Raw genomic sequence first — 16,479 nt, 5'->3', positions numbered from 1 at the left:
CTAGCATGTTCTAGTGTTATTTAACTGCAATGCTGTATGTAGCCATTTTAAGTTAGAAATAACAAAACATGTATTCATTTCTTACAGGGAGAAAGAAGATACAGAAAACCTAAAGACGGAAGCCAGTGGTCGTGGAATGAATGAAAATGATGAGGTGCATCTGTTAAACTGCTCCAATGACACGTCTGGGCAACAAATGCATTACAATCACTGGACAAAGGAAGGGATTAAACAAAAGCTTGAACTGAACAAAAGTGAAGGTTGTTATTCCCAAAATGAGCCATTAAATTTCTGTAAATCCTCTTTAGGTGGAGATAAAGCCCACAATTTAGATAACCCTTGGGCTGTAAGATCATCCATAGGGGCACAGCTGATAAGGACTGGTCAAAATATGAATAACCTTTCAAGTAAACCTGCTCATTATGGGAAGCCAGGCATTTATAAAATGTCTCAAAGCTGCCAACATATCAGGAATGACACGCATATCCCCAAACTTTACAGCATTTCACAAAATCCAGAAATGGACAACTTCACTGCAGATGGTATGAAATCAGAAAGCACATATGTATCCCATGTGGGATGCTACAGCAATGAGATGTTTCCTGAAACTCCAATCAAAGTCGAACAGGAATCTGATTCTGAAAACGGCTGTGACATTTACAGAATCTCCCAAAGCAGGACTTGGATGTGTAAGGAGGAAGTGGAGAAAAGGTTTGGGAATGGATATTCTGAAGGAATTCCATTGAAAACTGAAGCAGACTATTATGAGCAACACTCTCCCTGTCAGAAAAATAAAAATAACATGGGGATGCCATTTAACAGGCACTACCAAGATACCCCCTCTGGGAGCAGACCTTTAAAATGTGTGCTTCCCAAAGATTTTACCCAGTTTAGCCCACAAAGGTTACCTCATTTGGAGAACTTGTCCAGTAACCCCAGCGCAAACTGTTTGGATAGCCCTGCATATGGGCACAATTCAGTAGAACACAAAGGGTTTGGTCAGCAGGAGTACAAACTAGCCTACGAGTTCAAAAGTCACAACTTGATCCATGAGATCAAGCGTGAGCCAATGGATTCTCCCCCATGGTCTGATATCAATCAAGAGGTCATACAGACACCTCTGCAACGAAATGTCATGCCAAACTGCATTATGAATTCAGCGGCACACAAATCTAATCCTTATTCCTATTAGCAGTAACAGGTACAGCGAAAAACACAGATCTGCCTGTGCACCTGCATTGCTCAGGGTGAAGAAAGTGAAAGACAGACATTAAATGGGAGATTTTAGAACATGTTCTACTCATATTTAAGGACTTCAAATTATATTTAATTACTATGGTTAATTCAAGATATGTGTTTTAAAGCACTTTTCATAAAATAGTAATACAATTATTTTTTAGAGTCCCTGATCTTTGTGTTTTCTGATGTTTTGTGTGTGTATATAGCTTGCCAAGCTGCATCATAAGCATAATAGGCTATAGTAGTTAATAGTCACATGTAGTACACAAATGTTTTATATCTGTTTGTGAAATAGGATGGTGAAGCACTGTGATTTTGCTTATGATACTGAAATGTAAATGCAAAGAAAAGTGGAAAGTAACACTGACAGTCTATACCCTCCACAATGAGTTTAATATGTATTGTATAAATTAGTTGTTACTGTACTTTTTTTAAATAAGTTTTTTTCACATAATGACTTCTGCCTTTTAGCAGTTTGAAGTAAGTAAGCAATAATGACCTAAATAATAAACTGATGCAGTGTTCAATGTTCCCATTCATTAACTATAATTTAATTTTGGAGAACTCCGTACATTTACTTCAACTGCAAATATAACCGAAATTGCTGTCAACAATTGTTTAATACCTCCTTACAGTATTTCATTGTTGATTTTGAGTTAGAATTTCACTATTCTGATGTCATTTTTGTAGTACTGGATTTCAGATTAACCTCTTTTTATCATGAAAAGTCTCCTTACGCGATGTATTTCTCATAACATTATGCAAATAAAGGCAGAAATGAAGATGTCCGGGTTGTGATGAATTATTATGCTAATATTGGTTTATGCATGTGGAACATAAGATTTTGGCTTGAGTGTGTAATGAGAAATCCATGGCTGCTTCAGTGTACATGGTTGTCATATTTTATTATATAAAGTCTCTGTTTTAATGATATAAAAGTACGAAAAAACATGCATACGTTTTTTTAGATGCTGCAATAATACTGCAATAAAACAATGTTAAACATTTCAAGTTTAAAGCAACATTACAGGAATGCGGTATTTAGAGTAATCATCACAAAATATTTTTCGATTGCATTGCTTAATATTTTTTACTAAATAGAACGCTACCACTTCTGTGTGCCATCAGTCTATTCACATTTTTGTTTAAGTGTTTTACAACAAATTCATTATTGATAGTCTTAGAGAAAACACTTTGGTGCTTTTGATCCCAGACGACGGAGTCGCTGGCACAACGCACAGTAATGCTGTTAATGGACATTATCACTAGAAGCCCCAGTGGTATCCTGGTACTATCCCTGCCTGTAAAGTAAAAGGTTAGAAAATGATTAATTTCTGTAATGACTGTACTAATTATAAAGCATGTCTCCATTGAAACCTATCAGTAGCAAATACACTTATAAATTAGTTACCAGTAAGTGTTATCTTGTGCACAAAGAAGCCTTTATAGATGTTGTACTCACTAGCTTCAGACCACTAAAAAAGTAACTCCTCAGGTAGAGGTTGCAGTAGCTTTTCTGTTAATGAGTTCCTTAAACGCACATGCCCAAAATTTTGCATTCATCCATCAAATATACATTTTAACACAAAGGCTAAGAAACTCCAGGGATGTGCATTTTGGTACATTTTTATGAACGTTTAAACTCTATGGCATGTAGTAGTTTAAAAAAATCTGTCTATGTATAGATATACATACACAGTAAACACAGACACTTTTTTCTTTGTGATGATTTGCACATACGTCACCAAATCACGTGACTTAAATGTGGTCGGCCATTTTGGACGTCAAAAAAGCTTTGGACGTCCTATTGACAACCTGCAAAGATGTAGAACTTTTTTTTTAAACACTTTTTTTTTTCAACTCATGCAGTCCGAAAAACCAAACTTGACATTGTCTGATGAAGTCAGTCATCTCAGAGGTGAACATCGAGATAGCTACATTGAGAAAATTCTGCTCGCCGGGCTTCAAAATGATGTTTATTTGCTGCCAGCTGGTCTCTTCTCTGAGGTTGTCAAGTGTGACAGTACTACATCCCTGCCTGACTTTACGCATCACGATATATATATATCACTATGTAATAAACAACATCTCCTCGTACACCGGCCAAGATCTCAAGGCATACAAAAGCCTTGATGCATCCCTGTATTTCGTATCAGGATGGGTGACATGTTTGCATCAGTGGCTAATACCAGGGGGACGCGTCCGTCATCTTATCATGGCTAAGGTAATCACGTCTCAATTTCACTTGATAAACTAGCAATCACAGTGACAGCACTAATATAGCCAAAGGAAATATAAGACCAGAATTACAAAGAAGAATTCAGAGGTTTTTGTTGTTGTAGTTTTGTTATGTTTTTAAGTTATACGAATTATAGGGTGACATTGTTGTGTAAGAATCCCGCCTTTCTGTGGGTGTGCGCTTTAGTTAAAATACAAATGAAAATAATATTGCTTACTGATAGGGTTGCCACCGACCCCACAATCCCAGGACACTTCGAGACAGAACAGGATTTTAAAAAGACTACTTAACTGAGAGAAAAGAACGTGTTAATTAGCTCTGATACCTTCGATCAAATTAATGATGGTGCTTAATTACCATGCACCGCAAAAATTGTATAATTAAAATAATAAATACAATATATTACTTTTCATGTATTTCATTATTATTAATTATAATAATAATATTTAATTTATTTATTTGCACACACTAATACGTAAGTCGCTTTATTTCTGTTTGTTAATAATAAATCGCTAAAACGTACAATTACTCTCCCAATCAGTAACATTGCTCAGCTGTTCGGAGGCAGTATGTTGAACTGATTAGAATGACTTGTTTGTTGCGCACAGTAATTCAGCAATAGGATTCATTTTAGCAGAGGTGTCGGGCTAATTAACACGTTAATTTATTTAAATTTAGCAGCAAGTTTAAAATCCTGTTCTGTCTCAAAGTGTCCTGGGATTGTGGGTCCAGGTGACAACCCTACTTACTGATAGCAAGTCTGCCTATTTCCCTTGCATTAAAGTGCTTAAAGATTCAGGGCCACCAGACTCAAGTGAAAGCTAAGAAGTGTAATTTAGCTCGGGCAATTCATTATTTATGTATTTATTTATTTGCCTCTTACCTTGAATTAACCTTTTTGTTATTGATGTGGCTGCACAACGCAACGGCCTCCAGATCACGTTTTAACAAGGTTATTTTCCACATCGACAAGGAAACTATTAAACTATTTAATTAATTTATCTGTATAACGCATGTTTTACATTTATAAAACTTGTTTGGGCTTTCCTCTGTACCACATACTACAATGTCTTTTTTCTATTTTAGTTTTTGAAAACACTGCTAAACAGGCTGTCAATATGCCGTCTGAACGTTTTTGACGTCCAAAATGGCCGACAAGCTGCTGGCACATGACTTGTGACATCAGGTGCAAATCATGAATATATACTAACAGTCGACAGTTCGCATGACAACAAGACGGGATTCTAAGCACTGTTTCTTTCCTTCATCTATGTGTGTTTTAATATTTTTTTGCATTCCAATAACAGCAACAGCATCGCCGTGTCTTTAAGCGAAGATTCTTGAAAAACTGTACATCCATGCGTATGTTTGTTTTTTTTCCCCAGCAGCTCTTCACACACAGTACATCTTGCCGTCTCGATAAACAAGCCATGGATACTTCATCTCCCATTCAAAATTATAAGAACGTATTTTTTGTTCGCATTTTTGTGCATTACTACTACTTGCAACTGTTTAGGACACTGTAGTACTCGTAATCTGAAGTAGATGGCTGAGATGCAGATGAGCGATCTTCTTCATGAGAATCCCCTGAAGATGCTGACTGCTTAGCAAAAAAACTTCCGATTGTCAACTGACTTGCTGTCAGTGTACACTCTGCACTAGGTATTAATTTTTCCTGTTAAACTACTGTGGAAAATAACAAAAGCACAATGTTAAATTAGGAGACAAAAATGAAATGCGAGTTAAAAGTAGGATCAGGGATGAACAATTCACGTAATTTGTCAGCTCTGTTTGAAATAAAATTAAAGGGACCAGAATTAGGCTCATGCAAGATATGACGGTAAAAGCAAAGAACATTGTTTTGCAATGAACAGGTTTTTCTGAGTTTAATTATGGAACAGAATCAGCTAAATTTGTCACATGATTAAAAATACAATCTGAAAACTTAAAGCCCTACTTGTGTGTGTGTTCACATTTACTTTTATTATTATTATTTGTATTATTTGTTTATTTAGCCGACGCTTTTATCCAAGGTGGCTGTGGCAATGTGGTCACGCCCTTGTGCGTAGTTTGTGTTATATGTTGTATGTTATGTGTTGTGTGTAAATGTTGGTGTATAGAGATGGTACACGGGATATAAACGGGTCTGTGTTTCACGTGTATTTAAAAATGTAGATTTGTATTTAGGCACGAGGATGGCACAAATCACTTCACGTGCTGGTTAAAATGTAATGTGTGGTCACGGGAGTGCACTTTAATTAATTCACGTGCAGTTGTACCGAGATTCCAGTTGAATGATTGACTAGCAATCGAGTCTCGGTACAACTGCATAAAAGCAGCATGTTTTCACTCACTCGGGGTTTGGGTGTTCGGTGAGTGGAGAACGGGTGTGGAGAGGAGTTAAACGAAAAGAGTAATAAAATTGTGTTTTCACTCACCGTGTTTGTTCGTTTGTCTGTGCATCCACCGTTTGTTAATGCGTTTTGTTTGTCTATTTATTTTGGCGTAGAGTGCCGTGTCCTGTTTTTGTGTTCTCTTGTTTTGTTTATTAAATGCTGAGCACAACCAAGTGCTCAGCTTCACCAACCTCGCTGTCTCTGTCTGTCTGTTTCTTCCGGGTCTGACATGTCACCACTCAGCCAGCCTTGTGACAGTGACTTACAGAGACTAGGGTGTGTGAACTATGCGTCAGCTGCAGTCACTTACAAATACGTCTCACCCGAAAGACGGAGCACAAGGAGGTTAAGTGACTTGCTCAGGGTCACACAATGAGTCAGTGGCTGAGGTGGGATTTGAACCGGGGACCTCCTGGTTACAAGCCCTTTTCTTTAACCACTGGACCACACAGCCTCTGCAAATACTTGATTAATTTCTTAGCAATAGGGTTAATATGGGGCATAACATTATTTAAAAAAAAAAATACAGTGCATGGTGGGATAATATCATATTAATATTATCATATTCTAACAGCATTAGTGTGTGAATGCACTATGCCCGACTAAACATGAAACGGTACTTCTGTGTGGACGCTAAAGTTTGAGCTTAGTCAAGGTCCACCCTGCTGGCCTCATCAGATCAGGAGGGCAGTGGCTTCTTTTTCTCCCTTAACAGGCGGGACCAGCGGCCAAATAGTCCATAATCACCACTCACCATACCCATACAAGCAGTCATGATCCCAATATTGAATTGAGAGACCTTATTTTATTTTATTCTGACCAATCGGATATTTTAGTTTATGTTTCTTAATATAGACAAAAACAGTATAAATGAGAAATATAGGATAAGGAATACATAAACATCTGTGCAACTGAAAAATGACTCTTATTACAGTTACTCAGAAAGTGTTCCTCTTCCTCTTCATGTTGTCTTTTATCTCTTTTAGAAAATGTTTTAAATTTCCGTCAAGGGTATCATGATTCAGACTGCCTTTGAATGTCTATGCCATTTCTTTTTTTTTTTTTTACAAATTAACCAGAAGCAATCAAGTGCCATAATGTATGAAAATGCAGAATAAAAGTTTTCCTTCAAAATCTAGGCCTATTTATGGAAAAATCTATGGGTCCTGGCCATGAAGATATTTATTAAACTATATACATTGAGTAAGAGGCTCTTGCCTTTAAGAAAGCTCTGCAAAATAATAATAATAATAATAATGTACCAGTAAACCATGCCTGCTAATTACATTGAGAGGTTGAGAAAGAGCTGGAAATAATTATTAACAATCATATTTTGACTACAGTATGTACTTGCCAATATCTTCAATTACAGGATTGTAGATTACGGCATGCAGTACCATTTACTGTATGCATGTTGTATTTCTAAGTATTTTTTCACATGTTGGATATGACCGATTAATTGATGAGATATCAACATATGAAGTTTTTATTAGACCTCTGGCAAGTCAATGCATTGCTGTGTGCATATGTCGGATATTATAATTTTATATCATTCCCTCTAGATATTGTTTTGCATACACTTGGGTATATTCCAATGACCTAAAGAGTTGGGATTCTAAACTCTATTTAGCTATTAAGAGTTCCTGGTAGTTGTTGGAACTCATTTGGGACCTATCTATATTTTTATGAAAAGTTCAATTAAAGTGAATCATACCAATAAAAAGACATATAAACGCCAACTGCATTTGTTACGAGACTGCATAAGGCTAACAACATTTTAACTTATTTTTCAAATTGAAATATAAATAATAGTTTTTGATCCAATACATAAATAAAAGAAATACAGCAATAATAATTCATGTCAATGGAAACCCTGATGGCGTTCCCTCTGAAACCAATCACTCTCCAAAAGTAATCAGGTTCTTGCAGCACAATCTTCCATTATTGACCTATTTACCAGCAGTACTATATACTCTAGTTTATTTGACTTACTCTTCACTGGGGTATTTTTAAAGACTTCAACTACTTACAATTTGGGCGTCTGATTTTCGGGTGAAATTTTTTCCAAATTTGGGTGAATGTTTTTTTAAAAATCAGGTAGAATTATTTAATGAAAAAATCAGATGGATTTTTTAAATATATAATCAACAAAGAGTAAATATTCGGGTAGAAATCTGGTTTTATTTAGAAAGAAATAAACAAATGCTTATGCACTAAGTGTTGACGACAAAGTTGTCGTCAACAGTTTAAACCCCCAACGCATGTATATTTCCACACATTGGGGTATGCAAACTTCTGACTTCTCTCTCCTCTCTCTCACACACTTACTGTATATGGAGGCATTTCTCCGTTCCAATCAAGTTTTATTTTGTAGTGGAGTTGCAAGTAAAATTGCACACAGAACATACAGGAAAACTAAACAACTTTACTGCATGCTGTTTTTCAAAGAGAAATGATTGACTGTTACATCTAAATGCTCTTGGCTTAAACACACACTCATAAAACAAATAACTGGGAAGAAAAATGTGCAAAAAAAAGCAAAAACCTGCTGTAATTTTGGAAAAAAAAAAAATATATATATATATATATATATATATATATATATATATACTTATAAATATTTCACTAAGAAGCCACATTTTTCTAATAGGTAAATCAGCTTGCCTTCATCGGCGCCAGTTCTGCTCTGTTGCATTTGAATCACAGACTGCGCATACGTTTATTCATATCCAGTATGTGCCTTTTTGGGTTTAACCTGAATGCAGAAAATAGCATTCAGGGGAGAGAAATCAGGTTAAATTGTTAAAACCCCCAAAAACAGGACCTGTTTTTGAAAGACCTACTTCCAGCATTATTGTTTTTATTATTTTTAGTTTTTACAGACGTTGAACCATTACACAATAAGCAGCTGTATCATTTACTGCCCTTTCATTTCTTTAAAAAATTTCACTTGGTGATTGAACAATTACATTGATTAATACCCTGTCATACTGTCAAGTTGACATGCACAGATGTAAACTTTATTGTTTTTATTTGATATGTAATCAACATAATGTGTCCACTATATTATATTTCTTGTCAGTAACTCTCCATAAATGTAATCTGAGACCTCTGAAAAGTTTGGATACATGTCCCATAGATAAGTGACCCCTCTCGTGATTTATGTGTTTTTTTTTTCTGAATAATTACAGAATGTTCAGCTTTCCTCCTGTTTTTCCTGTTTTAAATAAACACAGGAGCTTCTAGTAAATTTTATAGCTGCAACACAGGCACTGTGTATTGCAGCATTTTTTCTACTTTTTATAAAAATAAAGTAATAACACTGATAAAGGACTTACAGTATGTTGCCACAAGTTCTTCTTGCATTATTTTAGTGAATATCAAAAAAATAAATAAAATCTAAATCTTGTTACAGTTAGGACATGCTGACATTAGTAAATTGCTCATGTACTAAACTTATCTTTCAATAATTCCATTTTCAATATTTCATTATTTTTTGAAGTGTAAGTTATACATCAAAACCACGAGAGAGAAATGTATATATGTATATACTGTATATCATTTATGTTCTTAAAATGTAATGGCTGGTTTTATAAAAGGAAAAAGATACAGAGCTTTCTAGCATGTGTTTTGTCCTCCTATACTATTGAACAATTCAAACAAACTTCCAGACATACGAGGACACCCCCAAACACACCACAGCATAGCACAGAATTGCACAGACTTTTTTTATTAAAGACACATGTACCTACTGCCCCTCTGGGAAATCAGATGGAATGTCGCCACAGAATAAGGAGAGCATTTCAGGTCATCAAGAACCAGAGACCTAAAGAAATAGAAAAATGGCAAGTTTGGTGCCCAGTCTGAGCAACTTCCTAGACTTAATGAAATAGTGCTCCCATGTTACTGATGGTGCAGCGATTCCTGATGCACTGCCTTGTATAAAGCAACAGCAACATTGACAGTTCATTTGATTGTAATTTTGGAAGTATATCAAAGAGGATAAAGTATTATAGTATGTAACATAATTATAAATAAATATTTGAGATCTGAAAATGAAAATGATCTGCCATTTTAGTCATAGTTTCTTTAGTGTAATGCAGCAGAACAGAACTGTTTGCCTCTCTCTGTACATCCAAGATGTTAGTTGTCTGGAAGTATCAAAGAGCCCAAACTCACCCTAAATGCTTCAGATCCCAGTGCATGGCATACTTTAGCTGTTTGAATTTTACCCCTTATCATTCAAAATCTGTTTTAGATTTTAAAAAGTTAATGTCATTAATTTATCTTATAAACAGAGTTTTCAGAAATGATTTCTGTTACATTAAACTATGCTTGACATAGTTTAGTTAGGGCACATTCACACCTAGTTCATTTGCAAGTGATTCAAATCATAGTTCACTTGCAAACAAACACATTTTTTTCAGATTTTCTTCGGTTCATTTAACACCAGGAAAATTCAAGCAAACTTGTGTTTATTTTAAAGAGCATTGAAATGTGTTTTGTTAGGTTCACTTGCAGCTACATCTACACTAGAGTTCTATTGGTTTCACATTGCACTTTCCAAACACACTCGACTCTCTTGCTGATTGCTAGAGCAGAACTTCTCTCTGGAAAAGACTTTTTCCATCTTGCCCAACATAGAGAATCCTTTATGTGCTGTGCACCGTGTTCTTTTGGTTTATTTGGTGCTTACGACATCCAGTCATCGCCGAAGAAACAATAATAATAATAATAATAATAATAATAATAATAAGTTGCGACAAGGGGAGACACTTTCCTTGGTGCTTGCTGAACTACGTCACTTCCACGATTTGCTTCGGTGTTTGGTGCGGTTTGTTTCCAAGTGAAGTGGAGTACGTTTTGTTTCACATTGCAAAAAAGTTGAAATGGAGCAAAGTGGCAAACGTACCGAGTCCTCTTTCAAGTATACCGAGACGACCATTTCAAGTGATTACCATTAAATGTGACTACAAAAATAAGCTATACATGAATTCGAAAAGACAGTAATAATTGGGGAGTGTTCATTTCCGGTTATAGATTTCCTGCTTAGTGTGGTAATGGTTGGTGTAGAAAAGCATATTAGAATGTTTAATATGACTAATCTTTGAGAAAATATACAGTATTATCAAATATTTAAATGTAGCCTGTTCCTTGTTTGCGAGTTTACGCTGCAGCCAATATATATATATATATATATATATATATTTAGTAACGAGACAGGGGTAATGGAAAACCCTTACAAGGACTCCCTGGAAGCGATCACACTTATATGATTGGCAATACAGAAAGGAAGTACACTGACACACCTCATTGAATGCTCAAGCAGTTTATTGATGCAGGGCCTAAAGCAGGGTTCTCACCAGGCCTTTTCTGTCAGACGGGCCGTCCGGCAAAGTGGCTGTCGCCGCCCGGCTGAAAAAACCTGATCCGCCCGTATTGCAGATGCTACTGTGCCTTTAACAATAAGGATTGATTGCACTTCTAGCAGACGAGATAAGTTGTGCGTTGCTGGGTGAAAAAAAAATCTTGGAACCACATGACAGCTGTGTTACGTCTTGACACAACATTTAACCAATCAGAGCTCTAGAGTTGAAGGGGCGGGGTTTCTGTGTTAAACACTTTGAAAGGCTAGAATGTTAAAAATGACTGCTAAAAAAATAACCAATTATTTTCAAAGCAAAAATAGTGACAATGAATGCAGGGGGGCAAAATAAGCGATCGGCGCAATCCACCGCCTAATAATATATTTGCACCGGCTACTTTATTAAAAAAAATATTAAGATTATTTTTCGGGTGTTATCATTCAGTCCATTTTTTGTCATATTATTGTACTGTAAGGTGATATATAGTACATTATATAGCTATACATATGCACCAAAAAAAACATAATATTTAATAGATAATACATAAATAACATAAAGAAAACAATTTAAGTGAAGCAATAAGCTCAATAATTAAGCTAAAAAGGAAGTTACCTTTTTTTTGTGAACTCCAATAACCCTACGTTACCTTTCCCCAGTCAAATCATAGAGTGCCTAAATAGCAGCCCAATTAATCCTGGTAGGTCTCGGGCAGGTCTACGGTGCACACGGTGGGTCCTCCCAGTCCTTTCCAAGGGCGGTGAGGCAGCTCCCGCTGCCGCTGGAGATGGCGAGACTGCGGTGGGCGAGCTCCCAATCGGTCGGGGTACAGGGAAAGGTGGGTTTGCTGCCGCAGACTACGTTGTTGCTGGCAGAGATGAAGGGGTGTCCAGCACCCCTCCCTTGGTATGGGGTGAGCCGACTCCACGCAAACCGTCACTCTGGGGGTGCAGCGGGGTGGTCCTGGTCATGCAGCTCCTGGTGAATCCCAAACCAAGAGAAGAAACCATCCACCAACGCACCTGCTATCGTCGGAGCCTCCTGGTCTGGCAGTGCGTAGGCTTCAGGCCACTTTGTGAAGTAATCCATGGCGATCAGCACCACGCGATTACCCCGATCGGTAGCCGCCCCAAGGGCTCCAAGACATCCACCCTGATGTGCTCCATTGGCACGCTGACCTGGTACTGCTGAAGTGGGGCCTGGGATCGCTCCCCTTCTTCGCTTTGCCGGCATTGCCCATAGTAAAAGTGAGCCCAGAGGCGCACCAGCGTCTTTGTGATGCCGAAGTGCCCTACCCCAGGGACTCCGTGGTTTGCCTGCAGGATGGTGCCGCGGAGCGGAGCTGGTACCACGATCTGCCGTCGCTGCTCTCCGCTGGCTGGCTCCTGGAAGGTGGTTTGGCAGCAACAGTAGATGGCACTTTCCCGGGTGCAGTCTCAGCCCTGCAGCGCTGATCCTTTCCAGTACTTGCTGTAGGTTGTGCAGAGCTGCGGAGAAGGTGGGGGCGTGCACCAACAGGTCATCCAGGTAAACGATACATGCCTGTCTCGGGATCCCACTGAGCACCTTCTCCATCAGTCGTTCGAAGGTGGCAGGGGCGTTGCACAGACCAAATGGCATCATCTGGAACTGCCAGAGCCCCTGACCAGTGGTGAATGCAGTTTTTGGTCAGGCATCCGGGACGAGCTCCACCTGCCTGTAGCCGCTGCGGCGATCGAGGGAGCTGAAACATGACGATCCAGACACCAGATCAAGTGAATATGTCAATCCAGGGCAGCGGGTAGGAATCAGCTTAAAGAAACCAATAGAAAACAATGTCTGCGTTTCACAACGCAGATAAAAATTGAAACAACCAATTTGGCATATTACCTATCCGGATCGGAGATCTCCACCTGGCCGTTGGACGAGTAGGAGACCCCCAAAAAGATCTGAACAGGTCTCAATCCCGCAAGTGGATTGCGTGGAATAGGGAGCGTAAACAAATTGCCCCAAAAAAAAGAAAAGCTTTGCCCACTCAGAGCCAGTGAGGTCCGTCAGCACACAGGAGAGGAAAACAAAAACCATGTTTGCCAATTATTGGGCGAAATAAACCTCTGGGAGGTCACCCTTCCTCCAGGCAGGCAGTCAAGAAACGAAAGTGAGTGTGCAGAGAAGAAGAGATGATTATATGAGGTAGGTGAACTCCCAAAAAACCAAGTGGAACCCAAAACCACTACTTTAAGGAGAGGGGTGGGGACCCCCTCACTGCTGAAGAAGCAGGACACAAATCAAGTACACCTTCCGTTGCAAAAATGAAAACATGAATGAGGGGTAGTTACGCTGGGTATTTATACTAAAGGTGATTAATAGTTAAAATAGATGGTTAGGTGATAATTCAATTTGATTCATAGGGCTGCTTGCTAATGTGTAAATTGAATGATTCAATTAACGACATGAAGCCCACAGCGAAGCCAGTGGATCTGTTGTGTTTTAAAACTGTTGCAGAGAAAATTTACATTTGAAACAATTTCAAATTTCATAGGCATCATCCAGTGCTGTATCAGGTACTGATACAGTTTGGGTGGTACCATTCCTTGCATGTCAGGCAGTGAATCATTAATTCTGTGTTGTGTACCATTCTACAAACACAGTGCACGTCAATTGCTAGAACTGCAACATCATCTTCTGTTTTCTTTCTCTTTATTACTGGAAATGTGCTGATATTTCTTTTTTTCAAGCTGCCTGCAAAGTGAGCTCACAGCCTTTTCTCAGAAAACACTACTGTTTCTGGTATCTCTCCCTGGCAAAGGGCTGCTGCAAAAGCTATTGCAAATAAGCCACAATTGCTTCCCTTTTGTTGTTGCTGAATAGCAGGTACATTTACAACAAAATGGTGTGATTCTTCATTTTTATCTACACCACTGTACATGCTGTCATACACGCATATTTCATTAGCACTACAGAACATGTTGCTGACAGTGACCCAGTGGTTTCCGTGCACATTGAGAATCTGGACAGGGTGATGTAGGTGTTCCTACAATACAATGAACTGTAAAGCAGTGTGGACTGGAATCCACTAACATTTGGAAACTGTCTTGATAGAAGGAATGATGACATGTCAACTTCATCACTAGTTAGCCAGTATGGGGACCTAAAATCCCCCAAATCCGGTGATTGCTGATGAACGGTGGTCTTGTAATGGGCTGTGGAGTGATGAGCTTGTGTGGTAATCTCCTTCCCCAGATGGCTTGGTTTCCCCTTTTTCAGCTAAAAAATAAAGAAATATACATATAGGCTCTGCAATACAATCTGCATGCTCTGTAGTATTTCAGACACTAGGAGTTTATATATATACACACACACAAACACACACACATATTTTATTTTTAAGTTTTACACAAGGGGATGTAAATCAGCCCAGTCTCTAAACTTGATCTTCCTTTATTTCAAGTTAACACAAGTCAATGTAATTAATAATATCAGTAATGAGAGAAATTATTTGTTAGCTTACATGAATGAATTATGTGTTGTGCTGCACACATTTGTCAAGCTTTACTTTGTATGTGGAAAATGTTTGACTTTTAAAATCTGGTTAAGCAATGATATTACCTGCTTCACAACAGGAGAAGATCCTTTCACAGGCTCAATTTTGGCTTCTCCGACATCTGGCTTCTGAATGTCTCTCCTCCTGGAATCCTCAGTTTCTTTGGATCTGAAATGATGAAAAATATATAGTAGCTAACATATACAACCACAGTCATTTATGTGCATATTAAAAAAAGAAACCCAGTCTTCCTTTTCTGCTGCAGACTTTCTGTAAAATAAATTACTAACTGCATTTGACACCAAACAGCAATATGGATGGTTACTGTAATTCAGATAGTTCTTTTTGGAAAATCTATAATGCTTTCCATTTGTAATGCTTGACTACAGAAGGTAGATAGAAAGTATGTGAAAAGAGAAAGACTGACTAATGTTAAATAATAATTTTAATATTTAAATATGAGGCGTTTCAAATTCTTTTGATAATCCTACAATAGTTAGAGTCTAAAGAACTACAAAAAAGAGAAGGAGCAATGGAGGAGGATAAAGACATAACCAATCAAATAATTTAACAAAGCTCACCTTGGATGAAATTTGAAATTAAATGGTTTGGGTGGTGGACTGAGATATATTCCTTTTCTTTCAGTTGTCTTTCTTTTTTTCCCAGACCCCCCTTAGTGTTCTGTGAAGACTCTGCTAAACAAAACAATTAGAAACAACTCATAACAATAATAATCATTACAACGTTTTTAAATGTATGACATATGTATTATATGTTGCTTCTTCAATGAAAACATTAGGATGTAATTGATCTTACTGATTTGGTCTTGAGAACTTCATCTTTATATTCTTGAAGTAGTGCTTTCTGATTCTTCTGGTATGAGTTGATGAAGTCGTCAAGACTTGTAGATTTTCTTCCATAGAAATGGATTTCCTTCAGGTCTCTGACTTTTTTCCATTATTCCCTGGGTCCTGTTGTCTTTTGTAAAGTTCCACAAGCATTGAAACAGTTAGTATTGTAAGATTATTTTTGTTATTGTTTAGGATTATTAAGTATTTTAAAATTAGGTTAACATTTATATTTACAAAATTAATAATTCATGTAAAACAGCATTAATAAGATATTATTAATAATAAAGGAAAATACTTACTGTTAAAAGGCTAGTAAGTAAGTTGGTTAAACTCTCCTGGCAGCATTAAGCTAGTTGTGCAGTATTGCTTTAATAGTGTGTGAGTGTTTGCCTTCTAATTGTTTGTATAAAGTTATTTAAAGGTTTTGTATTGATAAGCTTTATTGACAACACCAGGAAGAGTGGGTAAGGGGTGGCAGTTGTTGTTGACATCGTGTGAGCTGTTTTAAATAAAACTGTTGGATTGTAATCTGTCTGCATCTAATTGAGTTGTGATATTACAGTCATTTCTTCACTACATCCGAACCCAAATATTACAGTATTAAAGGCACAGTTAGTATACAACACTGTCTGCCCTAGGGCTATCCTTTACAAATCCCTGAAAAAAACACCTTCCAGGACTTCTTAATAACTCATACCTGCACTTTATCATTCGTTGCAACTTCCTTGATCTTTTTTCCATACTTCTGATAGACAAGAGTTGAACCATGTCTACTCAAGTCCCCTGCATATAACAAATTCAGAGTGTTTATCTCATAACAGTAATAAATAAAAAATAAATAAACTTATACTCATAAATAACATTTGCA

General features: G+C 37.4%; 1 protein-coding gene and 1 long non-coding RNA gene across 4 annotated transcripts in view; one reads left to right on the top strand and one right to left on the bottom strand.

Annotated features, from left to right (window-relative positions):
* Positions 1–2,017, top strand: part of LOC117399266 (aryl hydrocarbon receptor repressor-like) — a 116,996-nt gene extending 114,979 nt beyond the window's left edge. For all 3 annotated transcript variants that reach the window (XM_033998353.3, XM_033998354.3, XM_033998355.3), the window contains exon 11: positions 88–2,017. In XM_033998353.3, the coding sequence (XP_033854244.3) occupies positions 88–1,192 (1,105 nt within the window). In that variant the 3' untranslated portion in view covers positions 1,193–2,017. The remainder of the gene's footprint in view (positions 1–87) is intronic.
* An 11,824-nt stretch (positions 2,018–13,841) lies between these two features.
* Positions 13,842–15,452, bottom strand: LOC131737058 (uncharacterized). The gene is made up of 3 exons (XR_009328623.1): positions 15,342–15,452; positions 14,826–14,928; positions 13,842–14,483 (listed from the first exon to the last, which is right to left on the bottom strand). It is a non-coding gene; the product is annotated as an uncharacterized LOC131737058 (long non-coding RNA).
* Positions 15,453–16,479: the final 1,027 nt, after the last annotated feature.

This window comes from Acipenser ruthenus, chromosome 4 (genome assembly GCF_902713425.1).
Source record: "Acipenser ruthenus chromosome 4, fAciRut3.2 maternal haplotype, whole genome shotgun sequence".
NCBI classification, from domain to species: domain Eukaryota; kingdom Metazoa; phylum Chordata; class Actinopteri; order Acipenseriformes; family Acipenseridae; genus Acipenser; species Acipenser ruthenus.
This window is presented reverse-complemented; position numbering and strand designations above follow the sequence as displayed.